General features: G+C 46.9%; 2 protein-coding genes across 7 annotated transcripts in view; one reads left to right on the forward strand and one right to left on the reverse strand.

The window, feature by feature from the left end:
* Nucleotides 1-13,734, forward strand: part of LMBR1 (limb development membrane protein 1) — a 199,352-nt gene extending 185,618 nt beyond the window's left edge. The window contains exon 16 of the mRNA XM_086685405.1: nt 13,488-13,734. Coding sequence (XP_086541531.1) covers nt 13,488-13,561 — 74 coding nt within the window. The 3' untranslated portion in view covers nt 13,562-13,734. The remainder of the gene's footprint in view (nt 1-13,487) is intronic.
* The window catches only part of RNF32 (ring finger protein 32), a 38,226-nt gene extending 17,266 nt beyond the window's left edge, over nt 1-20,960 (reverse strand). The window contains exons 1-9 of one of the 6 annotated variants that reach the window (XM_086685455.1): nt 20,753-20,952; nt 18,633-18,718; nt 17,850-18,114; nt 14,435-14,577; nt 11,309-11,341; nt 10,648-10,772; nt 10,329-10,437; nt 8,413-8,556; nt 5,854-6,377 (exon numbers count right to left, since the gene is read on the reverse strand). In XM_086685455.1, coding sequence (XP_086541581.1) covers nt 6,315-6,377; nt 8,413-8,556; nt 10,329-10,437; nt 10,648-10,772; nt 11,309-11,341; nt 14,435-14,577; nt 17,850-18,114; nt 18,633-18,647 — 897 coding nt within the window. In that variant the 5' untranslated portion in view covers nt 18,648-18,718; nt 20,753-20,952 and the 3' untranslated portion in view covers nt 5,854-6,314. Of the gene's footprint in view, nt 1-5,853; nt 6,378-8,412; nt 8,557-10,328; nt 10,438-10,647; nt 10,773-11,308; nt 11,342-12,739; nt 12,868-14,434; nt 14,578-17,849; nt 18,115-18,632; nt 18,719-20,752 lie in introns of those variants that run through there. The other 5 variants (XM_086685452.1, XM_025929845.2, XM_086685443.1 and 2 more) reach the window with 5 other exon arrangements.
* Between the last annotated feature and the right edge of the window lie 238 nt (nt 20,961-21,198).

Genomic DNA, 21,198 nt, shown 5'->3' on the forward strand with positions numbered 1-21,198 from the left:
AGATTCTTTGGTTTTTGAGTTTTATTAGAATGTGTTTTGGGGGAAGATCTCTTTAAATTGCGTTTGTTTGGTGACTTCATCAACTTGACTATCCAAATCTCTCGCCAATTTGGGAAGTTCTCAGTCACTATTTCTCTGTGCTACCTCCTCTCTCCTCTGAGACTCTCATAATTCACAGACCGTTTCCTTGGACGGTATGCTTTCTTCACTTTTTTAAATTTCTTTTTGTTTTCCTCTGACTGGATAATTTCAAATTTCCTTTTTTCTAGATCACAGATTCTTCCTTCTGCTTCATCCAATCTGATAGGGATGCTTTCTATCTCTGTTCTCTGCTCCAGAATGTATTTGGTTCTTTATTGTTTCTGTCTGTTGAACTTGTCATTTTGTTCATGTATCATTTCCCCGATTTCATCAGATGCTCCAATGCTCAGATGTGTTTAAGTTTTTAAATTTTATTTTTGAGAGAAAGAGAGTGGGGGAGGGGCAGAGGGAGGGAGACACAGAATCCGAAGCAGGCTCCAGATTCTGAGCTGTCAGCACAGAGCCTGATGTGGGGCTCGAACCCATGAACCGTGAGATCATGACCTGAGCCCAAGTTGGACATGTAACCGACTGAGCCACCCAGGTGCCCCTCCTTCTGTGTTTTCTTGCCCCTCACTGAGCTTCCTTCAAACACCTATTTTGAACTCTTTCCCAGGTAAAGTGTAGCTCTCTAGGTCTTTGGGGTTGGTTATTGGAAGGTTGCTGAGATCCTTTGGTGGGATCACGTCCCCTTGGTTTTCAAGTTCCTTGAGGTCCCGTGTTGCTGTCTTCATGGCAAAGTAGCAGTTGCCTCCTGTTCTTTGCTGGCTGGCCTCAGGAGAGCAGTACCTTCTGTCACAGCCCTGCTCTGGGCTCAGAGGCTTTCTCTCCTACCCCACAGGTCTTGCCCCCTCTTGTGGCGGAATTCTTATGCTCGGATGCCTTCTCTGGATTCTGGATGGCTCCCGGCTGGGTGCTGATGGCCTTCCTTTGGCTTTCCCAATGGTGAAGCCACAGCTCAAGCCTGTGGTCTCTCCTTCACCCACAGATTGGGGCTGGCTTTCTCCATGTGCTCACTAGCTGCCTGCCAGAGCTTGCACTCACCATCAGGAGTGTGCACAGGGAGCCAGCCGCAGGGTGTAGGCAAGGCACATGTAGCACTGGGGGCTGCCTGGGGGGGATATGCAGGTGAGGCACCCCCACGGGGGCTTCTTAATGGGGGCCACAGCACAGTCAGTAGGACTCTGTCTCTTTCCTGCCCTCCGAGAGCCCATCTGCTGCACTTCCAGCTTCTTTTCCCCCTACCCCCCCCAACCCCCCGTTATGCATTTCAAGACTCAGTACTCGGGATGGAAGGAGGAGCCTCTCTGGCAGCATCCCACGCAGACAAGGAGGCTGGGTGCTCACTCACATGCTCTCACATTCCCCTGCAGGAGAAATCATGGGGGAGAAGACCTCTCTTGGCCCTGAGTGCCTCCTTGGGGCAGGGTGACATGGGTAAAGTCTAACTCCTCCTCTGACCCTCTCCAAAGCATTCCTGTGGGCGTCATGGAACTTTTCCTTGGGAAACCTGGACTTCCCAAAGGTTCTCTTGTATGTGGGTAATTGTCTGAGGCAGTGCTCTCTGGGGGCTCAACAGACTGGCCAAGAGGGTCAGAGCAGGTTCATAGGCCACTTTGGGGTCCACAGCTTGAACCAAGGTGTGATCCCTATTACCGGACCCATGGGCAGGCGACAGTCCTTCTGGGTCCCTTACCCTCTGGTGCTGGCTTCCACAGTTCTACAAAGGCACTCTTACCTGTGGTGGGATGCCAGACTGTTGCTGCTGATGGGTGGGGGGCAGTTATGAGTGAGGGACATTTTATGTGGCCGTGTTGCTGATGTCACCCCCAGAAAAAATTTTTTTCTGAGCAGTACTTGTACATTCCTTGTTAAGTTTAATTTTAGTTGTTAACTATTATGCAAGGGATCCTTTTCCCCTGCACTTTATATCTGATTATTGTTGCTCTATAAGAAACAATTCTTGCATATTTATCTTGAATGTGAACATCTTCGAATAGTTTAGTTCTAATTCTTCAAATGATTTTATAGATTTTAAATCCATGTGTATAAATAATATATGTACTATTATATAATGCCCATAAGCACACCACCCACACACACACACACACACATTTTGTTTTCTTGTATTATTGCATTGGTAAGGATTGACCGAAGTGTGATGATAGTGGGTAACTGATTTTACATCTTTAGGGTTTCACTATCTAAAAAAATGTGTTTTTAGTTTCTGATGTATGGTCTTTACTTTGATAAGGAAATGTCACCTAGCTCGTGTTTGCTGTTATTATTAGGAATGGATATTTAATTTAGTATTTTCAGTAAAGATTGAGATATGTTCATATGATTTTTCAGACTTAACAGCATGAGTTTGCATACAAGTCTTTTATCATTTTAAAATGATTTCTACATATACGGTTATGCCTCCTATTCCACGTGTCTGCATTCTGTTTTATCTGTTTTAACTCTGGTGAGACCTAGTCATTGTTAGTTTTTTAAATGCTGATGAAATTTTCCTCTTCAGTTTCTTTTTCCCAAAATATCAGCTGTTGGCTTCACTTACAGTTTTACTTTTATCCTAACAAATTATTTTATCTTTATACTTTCTACTTTCTGCATTTAAATTTTTTTAGTGTTAATCACTATAGCTTTCTCATTTGAATGTTTAGTTCATGATCTTTCATCTTTCTTGTTTAATAATAAGTGTGCATGACACTAATCATCCTCTAAGTACAGCTTTAGCCATACACCACAGAATACTAGTGTGCTCACTGTCATGAACACAGGAACAGTGTATAATTTAGGTTCTGAATTTCCAAGTGTACTTTAATATTCATTGATTTTACTGTGATTTTCTTTTTTTTGCATATGCATCATTTTTGAGCATGCCTTTATATAGGGCATCTTTATTTCATTGGATTCTAATGTGTCTGTTAGATTTTTTCAATGTAATTCAAGTTTGTTATTTAATAGGGAAATTCATCTCAATCACGTTTGTGGTAATTAGTTAGATTTTAGCCCTATCATCTTTTTTTTTTAAGTTTATTTATTTGTTTTGAGAGAATCAGAGACAGTGTGAGTGGGGGACGGGCAGAGAGAGAGGGAGAGAGAGAATCCCAAGCAGGCTCTGTGCTGCCAGCAGAGAGCCTGATGGGGGGCCCAAACCCATGAAACCAAGATTCGGACGTTCAACCACCTGAGCCACCGTGGCACCCCAGCCCTATCATGTTACCTTTCCTACTCATTATCCTTTCTTGTTGCCTCTTCTTGGAAATCTTTTTATACCCCCACATACATATCTACTGTGGTCTTTATAATTGCTGTGTGGTAATCACTGTATGGATGTAGTTGGGGGCAGACTCTAGCTGCTTATGATTCCTTCTCTCTCATAATCATCGCTATAGTGAACACAGTCATTGATACATGTTAGCAAACATGTAGATCTGTAGGGTCAATTTCTAGGGGGCTCAAAGAGAACTTTCAGCCAGAAGTACATTCTTAGTTCTGCCAATGGCTTGTAAGAATGTCCATTTTCCTCTCATTGTCATCAATACTAGATAATTATCATCAGAATTTCCAATTCTTGCTAATCCAGTAGGTGAAACAGATGTTTTTCATTTGAGTTTTCTTTAATTATGCGTAAGGTTGAACATCTTTTTTAAAAGTTTTGTTTTTTTGTTTTTTTTTTTTTTACATATTTATTTTTGAGAGACACAGAGAGACAGAGCACAAGTTGGGGAGGGACAGAGAGAGAAGGAGACACAGAATCCGAAGCAGGCTCCAGGCTCCGAGCTGTCAGCACAGAGCCCGACGTGGGGCTCGAACTCACAAACTGCGAGATCATGACCTGAGCCGAAGTCGGTCGCTCAACCGACTGAGCCACCCAGGTGCCCCAATTTATTTTATTTTTAATTATTTATTTATTATTATTTTTCATGTTTATTTATTTTTGAGAGAGAGAGAGACAGAGAGAGAGGGAGACACAGAACCCAAAACAGGCTCCAGGGTCTGGCCTGTCAGCACAGAGCCCTATGCGGGGCTCAAACTCACAAACCACGAGATCGTGACCTGAGTCGAAGTCAGGTGCGCTTAATCAGCTGAGCCACCCAGGTGCCTGATTACATGCTTTCTTGACTGGTTTCAGGTGAAGCATTTTTGGCATGAAAGGGCACAGGTCATGTTTTGTCCTAGCGCACTCTGCGTACATTAGGAATACATAGCGTCCAGTTGTCTGGTTATCGGTAATTTCGTCTGTTGGGCTGAGATGTCTGTCAGACCTTTCCAGTGTAAAGCCTTCTCATGCTGTTTGTAAATTATATATGATCTTTGGGATGATACTTTGAGACTGTGTGGATATCTTATCCCTTGACAGTCTTTCTTTCACCCAGTAGTTTATCGTAATTTATTGGTATGAGCTCTCCGCAGGCTATCACTTGTGTATGCAGCCGCATGGTCTCGATGCATCTATAGAATCCTGGGTAACGTGAAATTCAATAAAGTAGTTCAATGATCTTTCGGATATCACTAAAACACATTGCATTTAAAATTATAGATTAAAATTGTAGATTAACACTTTATAGACCATGCTTATAGCTTAGCAAGTCAGTTTGAAAAACGTAGGAGAAAAATCATTAAATTGCAAGAGCCATTCAATAAGTGACTGAGAAGCGGTCTATGTAGAAAAGGACAGCCTCTGGGCTCCACCCACACAGACGTTCAAACATACAGCCGTCCCTTCTCTGCGATCTCGCTCTCCAGTTTGTTACGCGTGGTCAACCGTGGTCCCGGAACAGATGCATCATCAGAGGTCAGTGGGCGCCCAGCGCTACGTCCCACGTCACTCGCCTCCCTTCACCTTGTCACGTGGGCATTTCACCATCTCACATCATCACAAGAAAGGTGAATGCAGGACAGTAAGATATTTGAGAGAGTGACCCAGAGTCATATAACTTTTATTACAGGATATCATTATAATTGTTCTCTCAGTTATTGTTAATCTCTTACTGTGCCTAATTTATAAATTGAACTTTATCATAGGTATGTATGTATAGGAAAAAATGTGGTTTATATAGGGTTCGGTGCCATCTGTGGTTTCCAGCATCCCCCCGGGATCTTGGAATGCACCCCTCAGGGACAAGGGGGGACAACTGTCTACATACGCAACCAGGAGCAGTGGCAGGGGGGTGTACCTACTACGAATACACCACCTAACAGTAAATGCACATTTCATTTATTTAAAATGAGGTTTGGCAATCCTAAAACGTATATGGAACCGCAAGAGACCCCGAATAGCCAAAGCAATTTTGAAAAAGAAAAGCAAAGTTGGATGCACCGCAACCGTGTGACTTCAAGTGACCTTAACAAAGCTGTAGTCGTGACCACAGTCCGGGGCCGGTGCAGACGCAGACACACAGTGCGACAGAATGGAAAATCCAGACTGAGGAAAACCCACAATGATGAGGCCAATAAATCTTCAAGAAAAGAGGAAAGAATGTTCTATAGGAAAAAGACAGTCCCTTCAGCAAGTGGTGCTGGGAAAACTGGACAGCCACGTGCGAAAGAATGAAACAGGACCGCTTTCTTACACCATACACGAAAATAAATTCAAAATGGATTGAAAACCGGGGCACCGGCGGGGCTCAGTTGGTTGAGCATCCAACTTCAGCTCAGGTCATGACCTCATGGTTTGTGAGTTTGAGCCCCGCATTGGGCTCTCTGCTGTCAGCACGGAGCCCGCTCTGGATCCTCTGCCCGCCACCCCCACCCCCACCCCACTGCCCCTACCCTGCTCACGCTGTCTCTCGCAAAAATAAAACATAAAAAAACAAAAACAAAATGGATTAAAGACCTAAATGTAAGACCTGAAACCATAAAAATCCTAGAGGAGAACATAGGCAGCAATGTCTCTGTCATCGGCCGTAGCAATATTTTTCTAGGTATGTCTCCTGAGGCAAAGGAAGCAAAAGCAAAAATAAACTATTGCGACTACATCAAAATAAAAAGTTTCTGCATGGCGAAAGAAACAGCAAAACTAGAAAACAACCTACAAATGGCAGAAGATATTTGCAAATGGCTTATCTGATAAAGGGCTAGTGTCCAAAATACATGGAGAACTTACATAAGTCAACACCAAAAAACCCCGAATAATCCAATCAAAAGACGGCGCAAGACATGAGCAGACATTTCTCCAAGGAAGACATGCTGATGGCCAACAGAAACAGAAGATGCTCTCATCGTCACCGTCGGGGAAATGCAAACCGAAACTGCAGGGACACATCACTTCGCACCTGCCAGAATGGCTGAAATCAAACGCACAAGAAACAGCAAGTGTTGGCGAGCGTGTGGAGAAACGGGAACCCTCTTGCGCTGCTGCTGGGAATGCAAACTGGTGCAGCCACTCTGGAGAACAGTGTGGAGGTTCCTCAAAAAGTTAAAAAGAGAACCACCCCAGGACCCAGCAATTGCACTACTGGCGATTTACCCAAAGAACACAAAAACACTAACTCAAAGGGATACACACACCCCTGTTGAATGCAGCATTATTTACAGTAGCCAAATTATGGAAGCGGCCCAAGTGCCCATCAACTAATGAATGGATAGAGATGTGGTATATATACACAATAGAATATTACTCAGGCATAAAAAAATGTAATCTTGACATGTGCAACAACACGGACAGATCTAGAGAGTACAATGCTAAGCAAGTCAGTCAGTCAGAGAAAGACAAATACCATAGGACTTCCCTCTTATGTGGAATCGAAGAAACAAAGCAAATGAGCAAAGGAAAAAAGAGAGACAGAGAGACAAACCAAGATACAGACTCTTAACTACAGAGAACACACTGATGGTCACCAAAGAGGAGGTGGGTGGGGGATAGGGAAACAGGTGATGGGGGATTAAGGATGCACTTGTGATGAGCACCGGGTGATGTGGTGTTGAATCACTACATTGTACACCTGGAACATATTACACCGTGTGTTAAATAACTGGGATTAACATTTAAAAAATAAAATGAGGCTTGGGTATAGATTTCAGTGTTTATGGCCAAATGGGATAAGGGAGTAGAATGAAGTAAGAAGAAATTACAGAGATTTAGGAAACTAGCAGAGAGAGTGAGGATTACAGAGTTAGTAATAATAATAAAAAAAGACAGCTGAAAAAAATTATAAAATGCCGAGTTGTGCGACAAATTGAGTCTAACATTAAATCAATACTTTTGGGGAAGAACGATCTGAATCACCGTGTGTGTCTTTACACGTTGTGTCTGTGCACGGGTATGTAATTGTGTGTTTATGTGTGTGCGCGCGCACGTATTTGTGTGTAGATATAGAATCGGTCGAGTCTCATGACTCTGCTTTATGTGAAAAAGTGTAGCCTATATTTTCAAAAATGATTACAAGATGGCGTATGCAAATGAAAAATTTACACGCATAGGTAAAATGACTATCATGTGTAATTAAACTTTTCTAAGAGAAAAAAATCAATAATTTCTGATTCGAAAGCCATTATCACATTAGAATTACTAAGAATTACTGTCAGTAGAATTACTGTCAGTGTGCAGAGTAGAGAAAATAGCAGGCCGAGAACTCCGTTCGCGGACTTGAGAGTGAGTGACCCCTGGAGAGATGGCGGGTGTGAGGAAGGCGGAGGACGGCGCTGGGACAGCTAACTGGCCAGAAGACAGGTGTACCGCGGTGAGCAGCAGGCAGCCCATTATCTTGGTCGGTGGACAAGGACTTTTAAAAACTAGATACAAAGCTCAGCGGAACGGAGAGCCGGAAGGGAGGTCAGCGCCCTCAGAGGAAAGGGTCACTTGTCCAAGACAAACGGAGGTGGCACATGCTCTTCTTATGCAGTAACTTTGGGAGTTGTAGCCGATTGGCCGTCCCTCCTGTCCAGTAGATGGTGCTGAAGAACGCACGGCGTTTCTCGTGTCCACCCCGTACGCCGATGTGGGCAGGGGGCTTTCACCGGGACTGTCCAGTTTCCCTAAATATGTTTTGCTCCTCAGTTCACGCTACAACGTGCATCGTAGACTCAGAAAATAGTTTTCTCTTATATCGAATGGCGGATTCTCCCTCTACAGCCCCCGCCCTCCCTCTGCCCACCTCCACTTGGGCAGCCAGCAGGGGCTGCTGCGGGCCCCGCTCATCCGCCAGAGCCACCCTGCGCCTCTGTCCCCCGTGGGCCCGAGAGGACGCCTCCCGTGGGGCCAGGCAGCACTCGTGGTGCATCCCCCCCGGCGCTCAGGCTGCCCTTGCCCTACAAGCTCCTCCCTCCATCAGTGGTGCGGTCTTGTCTTCGAGGTACAGGGTTTTAGGGTTATTTACTCACACGTTGCATTTGGTGTTGTCCTGCTCCTGAGCACAAATCCGCTGTGTTTTCTTGATTAAATCTGGGACATAATGCCATCAAAGTCAGCCAAGGTCCCAATTTTCTTTTGCACACACCCGTAACTATGTCGCCTGGACCAACGACCTGAGTGATCGGAAACGGCCCTGGGAACATCCAGCACTGTCCTGTTTGAGGGCCGAGCCTCAGTGCACTTACCTCCAGGACCCCTGTACAGTTCCGGGCGCTCTCAGAAGCCCCCCAGCCAGGGCGCAGATGAGGAAGGGGGGTTTACAAGATGCACAGAGACAGCACCTCGCCCGAGAAGGTCAGATTGGGAGTCAGATAAAACCAGGAAGCACGTCGTGAACATCAGCCTCTTCCCCCAAAGCACGGGACTGAGGTCACTTATGCTTTACACACTGAAGGCGCGATAACGACGGGGAGAAGAGGGATCCCTCTATACGGTAAAGAGTAATTTTCTATCACTCATTCTTACAAATGGGAGTGCAGGCGAAAAAGAAACAAGTAAGTGTGGGAAAGATCTAAATAAATGTGTAAGGGAAACTTCCATACATAATGACTACAGGAAAGTGTGACTGTGAATTCTGTCTTAGAGATTTAAAGCTCGCCTCACGTCAGAATGCCATAGTCTCATACAGGACACGCTAGCGAAAACAATATGGACCATCAGGGTGCTTGGGAGGCTCAGGTGGTGAAGTGTCTGACTCTTGATGTCAGCTCAGGTCAGGACCTCACGGCTTGTGAGCTCGAGCCCCGAGTCAGGCTCCGCGCTGACCTCGCAGAGTCCGCTTGGGATTCTCTCTCTCCCTCTCCGCCCCTCCCCCACTCACACGTGCACGCTCTCCTGCCCTCTGTCTCTCCAAAATAAACTTTAAAAAATATACACTACCACTCAATCCGAAGCAGGTGACACAAAGATGAACTCGAACAACGTATCAGCACTTATAATGGACACACACTGCCGAGCGCCTACTGTGTGCTAGGCCTCTGTCAACACAGCTCCACTTGTTCGGGCCCCGCTGCAAGGTCGAGATTATCACTGTCCTGTTACACGCGCATGAGGGCGGAGCTGGGGTGGCAGCGCCAGCTCAGCCGGCTCCTTCCGCCGTGCGAAGTCTGTCCCTTCTGTTTGGGCTTCGATGATGGAAAGTTGCTAAGCCAAAAAAGGGAAACGTAACCGATAAAAAAAAGGGTTAAAGGGCACCCAGGTGGCTCCGTCGGCTGAGCGTCCGACTTCGGCTCATGTCACCATCTCACGGTTCGTGAGTTCGAGCCCCGCGTCGGGCCCTGTGCCGACGGCTCGGAGCCTGGAGCCTGCTTCGGATTCTGTGTCTCCCTCTCTCTCTGCCCCTCTCCTGTTTGCGCTTTGTCTCTCTCTCAAAAATAAATAAACATCAAAAACTTTGAAAAAAAAGGTTCAAAGAAAGGGTAGAAACTGCCGTTACTTATTTCTGAAACTCTCCCATTTGGTGACTCTGGGAGGCCCTGGGAGGCCCCAGTGAAACGCAGCACTGCAGGCCTTTATTTTTACAAAGTTCTCCTGTTCTTTTAACTCGCAATGCAGGGGGTGTGAGAAACTAAGCCCGTTTCCATTCCTTTATCCTAAGAGATTATTGAAGCGGGTGTCACGAAATGGCCAGACAAAAGTTGCTTTGAATTTAAACTTCTCCCAATGTTACGAATTTTATGGTTTCACTAGAAGAGAAGATCTGTCCCCACTGTCTGGGTTGGAAAGTCAGTTTACGTCGACCGGGATTTTTAGCAGCACCTCAACCGTTTTTGAAAAGCCCGCGCACCAACGAGCGTCGGGCGTCCCCAGCCTCTGCTGGTCTTCCTGCCCCCGCTGAGTCTCACCCGCGCGCACACACTCTGGGGGATCGAGGGCCTTCCCCTACCTTTCCTTCAAAGAATTTTCTCCTCAACTTGGCGTCCGTGGGCGGCACTGTTCTCCTCAGGTCTCGGTACCACTTCCTCACCACGTGTCCCCTCCAGGAGGCCTGGATCCTGGAACACAGGTGTTTGAAATGACTGACTCAGGACGGCTTCGACAGGCGTTTCAAAACCGGGCGAGACCGGGGTGGGGTGGGGTGGGGCCGCGGTCGAGGCGGGAGGCAACATCCCCGCGACCTTGAACGTGAACCGTCACAGCTGGGCTGCAGGACAGTGCGTCCCGGGTGGGCCGTGGGGCCCGCGGGCGCGGGGGACCCTTCCTACCTTGTCGCACACTTTACTTTGAACAGCCGCGCTCCGTCGTGAATCACTCTGGTTTGGTACTGGTTCTTTCTACAGAGGGGGCAGGTTTTTTTATTTGCGAATTTTTCAAAAGCCTGGAGGCATGCCTGAAGAAAAACATTGAACGTTTTATAAGTAATTACTTATAAATAACATTTTTACTTCTAGTGTAATTATAGCGCTCTTTTCTCTCATAATTATGAGACAGTCCAATTTAGATTAGAGCATAAAGGGAAGAAGTTTCATCAGATGTTAACACCTTCCTCATGAAACTTGTTCCAAAAGTGAAATTTTACAAGAATGTACATGCAGCTACATCAAAAACTCCTGCCAACAGCTCGCGTCAAGGGAGGTGACGGCTCGTGCGTGAGGCTACCGCAGTGGGGCCTGGGAAGCGGGCCGTCACTTTGATGTGCGCCACCAGGAGGAGTGCGTTATATAAACACTTGCGCGTCTTTCGTCGCAGAAGACTCGGGACTTTCAAAACAGGATGAGCTGCGCTGTAGCCTAAAGTCGTATTTCTAACTCTAAGCGGTGGTTCCGGATAAGGCAAGTGGTTCTTTTCAGGAGACTTTAAATGAGCGATCGCTACACGGGCGACGCACTGCGCACTTTACGAGGGAAGGAGGCGGGACTCACTCACTCTGTGAAACACATGGGAACATGAAAGCAGCACCTGTTTGCGAGAAGACAAAAATGTTTGAAGTTTAAATTGGTTTTCAAAGAGCAGCAGCATAAATGCATTAATTAAAAGAAAAATTCTGAATGCTTAAAAGGTAGGCTGTGTTGTTTCTTTGAAAAATTAAAAAAGCAGATTAATAACCTTGATATTTCTAATATTTAAAGTTGAGCACAGCACAGGTATATCATCTCGACGAGAAAAACCTCCATTAACAACAGTCTGAAACATCAGACACAGGATGATTGCTAGTAAGCCGTTAAAATGAGTGTGTTAAATACATTAGGAAATAGATGTGTTTCCTGGGCAGACCCTGGGAGGGAAGGGGGCTGGTGCGTGGGGAGGGAGGTGCCCAAGGAGGAGACGGGGGAGCGCGAACAAATGTCTTTGCTTAGGGCTTTGTTCAACCGACGGCGGCTTTATTAATTCTAACACACTTCAGTTTAAACAGCAATAAATCCTACACACATACGAAACACTTGTTCTCTCTGAAATGCAGGGAAAGTGCGCTCACAAGAAAGCATCACCTCTCTGTGACCCAAATTCTCCACCGCACAGTGATATTCTGGGCTGTGGAATAAGGAAGAGGGTAGGTGGTTCTTCTGGAAGGAGAACCAGGGGGTGATACCAGGACACCAGCCCCAGTGAGCTGCGAGCACGCGCACGGAGGGAGCCCGGCGAGAGGGCCCGCGGCCCTGGCTTCTCCCAGAGAGGAGGAGAGGGGCGTCGAGGGGCTCAGCTCCCAGCAGCCTCTAACACTACTCCTGCCGTGAACACTTCCCCGGTTCCCCCCACCCCCCTCCTTCACTCTACTCTTCCCCTCTTAAATAGGAAGAATGGAAGAAATACCGGACTAGATAGAACCCACAAAGTTAAAAAACCTCGACTTGAAACTGACTGCCAATAAGCCTAAACTGGAAAACCTTAGTAACGCGGGTCCTTGTTAATTATCGCCATTAATCTAACAGCACCCTTTGGTGTGCTCGATTTTGCATTCTTTGTGGAATATCCGTCAGTGTTTCATCAGCAGATATTTGAGGATCTATGTTGAATAACACTGTACTTCTGTATATTTAAAATAAACTCTTTTTTAATGTTTATTTTGAGAAACAGAGCATGAGCTGGGGAGGGGGAGAGAGAGAGAGATTAAGAATCCCAAGCAGGCTCTGAGCTGCCAGCACAGAGCCTGATGTGGGGCTCGATCCCATGAACTGTGAGATCATGACCTGAGCCAAAATCAAGAATCAGATTTAACCGAGTGAGCCACCCAGGTGCCCCTAAAATATACTTTTAAACGTCCATAAATGTTTGTTACCGGCAAACATTATCTGAGATAAAAGTAAATGACCAAGTGGTGGTCCATATGCTAGAAGTTGGGACTAGATTCCAGCTGACCTTGAACATACTTCCTGAGTCATGCTGGTGTGGGTCACTTGACCTGCTTGTGCCCTCATCTATTAAATGGGTACAATGCCTCCCTCTGGGACGCACAAGATAACTGAGGTCCTCTGAAATCATAAATGCTGGAGGAAATACCAGCTGTTGTTTGTGACTAAGGAAAACTCTAAACACAGAACAACAAACAAAGTAAACATGCAAAATGAACACAAGTGTCTGTAACTGTGACCAAACGAAATAAAGACTGAGTGAGAAATGTATAAAAACCAGAATGGAAGAGATGGGCATGGTGCATCCCGTCCCTGCTCCCTCCAAGACACTTGGAATACGCTGTCATTCTTCATACACCGGTCAGCCTCAGTATTTACAGCGTAATTAAAAAAGACGTTGCTGGGGCCGGAAAGACTAGTTGTGGTTCTAGTCACTCTTGCCCCACTAAGATACTAAATTATCCTAATGGTAATTCTGTGGTTTAAGGGCTAAAATCTCTCCCAGATCCCCAGCTTTCATACAGGTAAGATGAGGTCTTGATAGAGAACTAGAATACAATAAGTACGTTTCAAATAACTCGTGAATTCAAATTAGTAAAGAACAAACGTTTTATGGCTGTGAACTAACTTGTTAACGATGAAACTCATTAAAACAAATTAAGTTTGAGAGTTACGTGCCAGGTAGTGAGGAAAGCCCGAGGTTCCCAGGCTATGAACTGAGAGCCTGCCCTGACTCTGATTGCTGTATTTTCCAGCAAACCTGCACCTGCTCGGTAGGAAGCACGGCCAGCGCCCACAGGAAGGCACTGTAGGGCGGCTGCGAGCTTAACACAAAACACCAGATCCTCGACGGGGGAGCGCCCCTAAGTGTGAGGGGATCACAGGAGACTGGGCAGGCACCGTGTGCACAGAAATCTCTGTGACGCGCCTCGACTGCATATCGTCTAGAAGATCAACCTTACTATGGTAAGGGTTCGTGAATAAAGACGTTAAAAGATTTTACTTAGGGGCGCCTGGGTGGCGCAGTCGGTTAAGCATCCGACTTCAGCCAGGTCACGATCTCGCGATCCGTGAGTTCGAGCCCCGCGTCAGGCTTTGGGCTGATGGCTCAGAGCCTGGAGCCTGTTTCCGATTCTGTGTCTCCCTCTCTCTCTGCCCCTCCCCCGTTCATGCTCTGTCTCTCTCTGTCCCAAAAATAAATAAACATTGAAAAAAAAAAATTTAAAAAAAAAAAAAAAAAAAAAAAAAAGATTTTACTTAAACGTTCTTATACAAATTCTTTGGAGATTCAAGTTTTTCTTTTTCTTTTTTTTTCTTTCTTTCTTCCTCCCTCCCTCCCTCCCTTCCTTCCTTTTTTCTTTCTTTTTTTTATGATTTCAGTTCACAAAACAACTTAAAATTCCCCTTTGCTCTCCTTCCTGCACTGCAAGCCTCCGCTCACCCTCTAGCTCATTTCCGGCCACGGGGAAAGGAGCATTCCTTTTGTGCGGACTTTGTGCTTGAGAAGATCATTCAGTAAATAAACAAAACTGTTTAATGAGAGTGTTTACCTCTCTCTCACACACACTCTAATTAACGGAAGAGAAAACGTAAGTATTTGAGGTCACGTAGGCGGAAGAAATCGGAGAAATGAAGGCTGGGATCTGAAGCTCCAGCCTCGTCTAGTCCCCAAGCCTGCTTATCTGATTTTCCCGCTACACACCTGGGGGCGAAGTTCAAATTCTTCTTTGCATATTGGGCATGGCTGCGTTGAGTCCCCTTGCATGATGGATCTTTGTTTCACTTTTTCCCATTCCTCTGATGATAGTGGCAATGGGGGAGGTTCAAACAGGCCCAACTTCTGAGCTGAAGTGAAAACAAGAGAAAATGAAGGTACGATACATCCAGAACATAGTACTCATAATTTAATGACATTGTTTTGCAAACAAATTTGAAAACAAAACATACGGCGTACTTTCTTCCACCATATGGGGAACACTGGTCTTCTATGGGTGCTAAAAGTCAACGGTAGGAACGCTTTTATTTGCAAAGAATTTCCCATACTTGTGTCATTTTCACAGTATTCTCCACGTTGGCAGGACTGCTATCCGGTTTTCAGGGAGAGAAGCTGAAGACTCTGACGTTTCCACATGTCTTGGCCAAAGGTTCTCACTTGTCGCCTATTTTAGGGTTCAGCCTTCAGTGTTGTCTTCTTCCGATTTAGCCCACTTTTTGCCACCAGTGACCTTCACAGAATGAGTATCAATCAAGTTTATCCCTTGCTAAAGATTCTTATGAGGTAGAATTACTGTCAGGATGGACTGACCACCGAAGCGATACTCGACAGCCGGCATGTGTTCTCCTGGGTCAAGTGTGGAGCTCATGCCACAGTGGGAGTCAAGTGCCTCCCCGGGTGAGGGAGCAGGTGCGGCGCCCCCCGCGGGCTCTGTGCAGACGGACAGTGAGGTGTTGCAGCTGGAAACCAGAGTAGGAAGCTGTGCCAGGGACACCCTGAGCACCAGCAGAGCGCTCCAAAATGGGAACTTGTGTCGCGGAGACGTGAGCGTCAGCTGGAAGACAGGAAGGGGGAGTGAAGGCCGGCTGGCCGAGAGGAGGAGCTGAGGGAAAGCAGGGGTAGAACACGGGAGGGCCGGCGTGGGAGGCCTGCGCCCACACAGACGGCCCAAGGCGCGGGCCCCCACGCACCTGCTCCTGGGAGGCTGCCAGTGGGGCACACGGAGGAGACCCCCGGCTGTGGGCCCTGCGCTCGCCCCGCACAGCAGTGATCCACATGGGAGCACGGTGATGGAAGGTTCCAGAAGGAGTGGCTCCACAAACTGTCCTTTAGTGCACTGAAAGAATATGCTTCTAAGAACTTTTTTGGGGGGATAATTTTGGGTCTTTTCCTACCAGTTATCAAGACATATTACAGAGCTCTTATTAATTAAAACAGTAAAATACTGGTCCAGAGACAGAAGCCCCCAAATCATAACCCTCCTCTCTCTCCCTCTGTGTGACCGTGGGATCCTGGCACAGGAAGAAGGGGGGTGCTGCGGCTCAGCAAACAACACGTGACAGTGTGCTGACATAAATGCTTCTGTCAACTGCTGTTCCCAGTACCTTGTGCAAAATAAACTGTGACGAGGTCTAAATGGGAAAGGCAAAACTTTGAAGGTAAATAAAGAAAACGTGGAAAATCTTTGTCATCTCGGAATGGATGAGGATTCCTTAAATCCCCCAAAGCATAAACAATAACAGAGAAAAGCCGATGGATTTAACAGTAATCAGAAGGAATATTTTATTCAATAAAAAATAACACATAAAATTAAAAGAGGTGCCAGGCCAGGAGCAGATCTTCTCAGTGGTAAATCAATGAGGGATTAATATGCAGAGTACATAAAGAACACCACCAAATCAGCAAACGGAGACCTGACTGCCATACCAGGTAAAGGCAGTAATGAAACCTATGATTTGGGCGCCTGGGTGGCTCAGTCTGTTGAGCGTCTGGCTCTTGATTTCAGCTCAGGTCATGATCTCACGGTTTGTGAGTTTGAGCCCTGCGTTGGCGTCCACACTGTCAGCACGGTGCCTGCCTCGGATTCTCTCTCTCTCTCTCTCTCTCTCTCTCTCTCTCTCTCTCTCTGCCCCTCCCCTGTTGGCACATGCACTCTCTCTCTCAAACTAAGTAAACTTAAAAAACAAAACAAAACATGATTCAACCTTATTAGTGATTAATGAGCAGAACAGTTAAAACTTTTTTTTGCAAATGTGAACAGCTCCTGAAAGAGTATGTCGTTTCCTCTCCTATTTAATCTCCCTTATTTTCCAAGTTGTGAAGTTCTTCCTGATGTCTAATTTAAATCTTTCCTGCTAAACTATGATGATCATCTACTTGATCAAATCCGTAAATTATAGACGCACAACGGAAGACAGTCACTAAGTTATTATGTAACATCACACCAAGCCTCTGCATGTTCTCGAGCTACGCCGTCTCCTAGAACATGACCGGCACTGTTTGCGGTTCAGAGGACAGTGCCAGGTGTCCGCTGGGCACCGCTGTGGTGGCAGGCTCCCCTCCGCGCTGTGCGGCCGCAGCCCCCAGGCTTCCCAGCACGCCTCCAGCCAGCACACGCGCGCGAGGGCTACACGCCCCCGGACAAACCTATTTTCCGTGCCCGGCATCGTTTAAAACTCTTCTCTATTTCTAAATTTACAGCCTAAAGTAATTTGAGACTTGCAAAATGTTGTAAAACCAGTATAAAGAATCCTCGTGTGCCTTTTACCCAGTTTCCCCAAATGTTAATATTTTACATAACCCTAGTTCGATGATCAAAATGAGGGAATTCGTGTTGATCTAGCAGGTGCCAGTTAGTCTGTATTCCTCACGGATCTCGTTCTTGTCTCACTGAAGTCCCCTTTTTGTCCCAGATCACACACTGCAGTCCGCTGTCCTATCCCCTGCGTCCCCTCTAATCTGGGACGGTTTCTCTGTCTTCATTTGCTCTCCTGGACACTTTTGAAGAGAGGCCCAAACTGTACAATGTCCGTCGGTCTGGGTGTGTCTGAAGTGTCCTCGTGATTAAATTCACATGTGCATTTTGGCGACGGCACTTTCTCAGAGCACGGGGTCGGGGCGCGTGCTGTCAGCGTGGGGCCCTATGGTGACGGCACTTGGGTCGCTTGGTCAGGGTGCTGCTGGCACAGTGTCACCAACATGAGGCTGCGGTGTCTCCCTCTGTGGTGAGTGGACGCTCTGTGAGGCTGTGACTACATCCTGCGTCTCAACATGGTCTCCCACCGGCCTCAGCATCTGCTGACGCTTGTTCTTACTGTGCTGTTGGCCAGACGGTGATTTTTGGCCCCCGTCTATAGATTTATTCTCGTTCTCCTGTGAGAGTGCCTGATTTCCGCCAGTGTGGACCAGTGGACAGTTATCGTATTCTACTATTTTTACTTATTCATCTTTATTTTCTTGCCCAGATCGTCCCCGTAATTTTTAAACTTTAGTACGTACATATATTTCTGTAAGATTATAAATGAGAATAATTTCTGTTCCAGAAAAAAAAAATTACACTATTAATCTCAACTAGATTCATTAGCTCTAATAAGCCAAAATATGAATGATGAGATGAACTTACCTAAAGTTAAGGGTGGTGGTTTTGGATCAAGAACATATTCTCTTTCTGGATCTTCCACTTTAGGGCCTTGTACCGTTGTTTTAAGGCCAGTATCTATTACTGCTCTTGTATTTCTTTTTAGAGACTTGGATCTGGTGTCTCTCTGTTGTGCCTTTGTCTTGGAAGGATCTGCTATTGAAAGATTTCGAAGCTGAAGGTCATGTAAAATGTGATCTTGTAAAGCAACTGCAGTGACTGCTAAGTTATCTTGTTTAGATGAATGACCCTAAAAAGTAGGAAAAAAGCCTTACATGCAGAACGTTATGTAATACATCATTTGGAAGAAAACTTAGGCTTTACTACTCAGCCCTGGCAGCACACTAGACCAAAGTTAATAGTAAACAGTGCTTGACCCATGTCACCTAGGTGCAGGGAAGCCCGGTGTCCCCATTTGTGTTGGCGACACAGTAGTATCGTTTAATTACTGAGGTCTTAAAAATGAATTAATTCGTCATGACCTATAAAAGCTGCGCATGCCTGAACACATTCTGTTTCACTACAGTAAAATTAGACTCAAGGCAAATCTGGCTTCTGTAATATGAAAGAGATTCTTGCAATTAAGTACATGCCTTTTTGGTGAAAACTTAGACGAAAACTGCACAGCTATGGGATGCTTTAGTGGGGACTAAGGGGACAGTTCCTCTTTGGAGCAAGGTCTTGCAACTATATTTTTATACTTTCAGATGGCTGAATTAAAATGTATTCAGGAGTGAAACAGTGTTTGTTTACACGCGGGTTGCATACCTTACGTTGTAGCATGCTGAGTCCGGAGAGGCGCCGCTCGGCCCTGTCGGGCTCGATCGTCGTGTCACATCCCTTGAATTCTCCCACCGCAGAGACAAAAGCAACAGAAAGTCAGAGTTAGAGTGTACGTAAACATCTCTTCTGAAGTTTATGGGGAAGGTACGTTTGGGAGTCTGATTGATCCGCGATTGTCTGCCAGAGCGCAGCACTGAGCCACGCACCGTGATTCTAGAGAGACTCACACCAGTCACGACCCACTGAGCCCTGTCCTCAAATCTCCAGCTAGTGGGAGGGAGCCTACGAATATAAAGAGAACAATCCATTGCTCGATACACTATTGTACGTAAACACAACACAACTTCAGACTGACGAGATCAGAGAATAGTAAGTGAAGTATCTCTTTAAGAGGACATTTAAGCTGGGGTTTGAAGGACAGATAAGAGGGAAGCGAGCACACTTAACACCCCGGGATCAGGAGGAGACAAGGCACCGGGGAACTCGGCCTGTGTTTATTATTTACGGGGGAAAGGGAACCACGAATATCCTGGAATTCAAGGGGAGTCCTGTGACCTCAGTCTGTCCAGAACATAGAGATACAGAATACGGGGAACAAACCTGTTGCTGGGCAAGATACTATATCTGAGTTGTAGTGTCCTCACCTTAAAACAGGCGTAATAATGCACTCCTTACAGGGTTATTTTTAGGATTAAATGAGACCACCCTGCAAAGTGTCTAAAGGGCCCTTTCATGCAGAAGATACTCTGTAAGTGGTTATTCTTGCTCCAGTTCCCTTTGAAACCGGTGGAAGAATTTGAATTGGCCCTTTTAGTTTTAGTTTTTAGGCAAGGATCCAGCTTCTGAAGACAAGGGTCCAAAATCCACAGGAATGGAGAGAAACAGTAGTTATTAAAGTCATCTAGGAAATGGGGCCTAATTTTAAGACTAGAAAGCAAGAAACCCAAAATATGTATCTAAGGATCAACACCTGCATTAAATTAGTCGAGAAGAATAAAGTTGCTGTCGAGTGGAAAGTGAGGATACGGGAAACAAAGCTGTGATGTTTCCGAGGCTGAGTGGGGGCGAAGACGCTTCGGAAACTAGAAGGCAGTTTCTGTGCTCGCTTTCCAATCTGGCCTCAAGGCAGGCATGCAAGAAGTTCCTTCCTCCCTCCCTTCTTTCTCTCTTTTTAAATTTTTAAATGTTTATTTTTGAGGGGGGGAGGGGCAGAGAGAGGGAGAGAGGCTCTGAGCTGTCAGCTCGGAGCCTGACGTGGGGCTCAAACTCAGGAACCACGAGATCAGGGCCTGAGCCAAAGTCGAATGCTTAACCGACTGGGCCACCCAGGCCACTCCCCAAGCAGGAAGTTTCTATCCAGCCTTTCCATCAGGACAGTGTAAGCCGCAGTAATGGCACAAGGGATTTGAAATGCTGTAGATCCCTTCCAGAATCTTCTTCTTTCACAACACCTGTACCCTGGCAGAACATAATTTACATCACACTAACAACTCTTTAATTATCACAGCTAGCTATCTACAGCCTACGGTTTTATCTCAAGTGACTGTACCGTAAGCCACTATGACTCACGTCAAGGTAAGAGCTTCTGAAAAGCGTGTACCTTCTCCGCCCCACAGTATCATTAACTTTCCGAGTTAATGATAATATCATTATCGGATAATAAATATCATCAGATATCTAGTCCCACTCCATTTTATAAAGGAGAAAACAAATCCAGAGATCAGGGGCTCCTTCAAGATTACGTATTTAATTAGTCTGCAACAATGGGAGGGTTAGAAACTTGATCCTTGCCCAGCTTTAAGAGCCAAAATGAACGAGAACATTCTTTCTTGGTAAATTCCACCATTAACAACCAGTTAGAAGTGTTAGGGCTTGGTCACAAAAATCTCCACGGTGGTGCCAGTGTCTACGTGACCTCAAGCTTATCGATAAGCATGCTAATGGGAAGCACGCACACGAGAGAAGGCCGCCGGACACGCTGCCTCGCTGTTGGGTAGCTGGTGGCCCCCTCGTTCGTGCGACGTGGGGACACGGCGCCGAGGGGGGCAGCAGCGCGCAGACGCGCAGGCTACCGGTGCAGGTGCTCCCTAACAACTTCGCCCTACCTGTGGGCTCGGCTCCCGCTCAGTGACGGGCAGTGTCACCGCTCTCACACACCGGCCGGAGGTTAGGCCCGCCCAACAACGGTCGCGATTAAGTAGGCCGCGCGGGGGACCGAGGGCCTGCGCTGCCCGACGGGGTCCCCGCGGCCGCGCTCCCGCCCCGCGCCGGTGGCACCCGCCCCCAAAACCGACCTCCGCGCGGCTCGCCGTTGCCCAGCAACCGGCGCGCATGCTCAACGGCCCCGCCCCGCCCCGCGCACAGCGCCGAGTTCGGCGTGCCGGCGGCGGCTCTGCCACGCCGCGCGTGCTCGCCGGCCCGGCCCCGCTCAGGGCCACAGCACGCATGCTCGCGGGCTCGGCCCCGCGCACGGCACAGACGTCTCAGTCGCCGGCGCGGCGCTCCCACGCCGCGCGTGCTCGCCGGCCCCGCCCCGCGCACGGCCACACCG

This window comes from Puma concolor, chromosome A2, assembly GCF_028749965.1.
Source record: "Puma concolor isolate L17-30 chromosome A2, mPumCon1.1.hap2, whole genome shotgun sequence".
Lineage (NCBI taxonomy): Eukaryota > Metazoa > Chordata > Mammalia > Carnivora > Felidae > Puma > Puma concolor.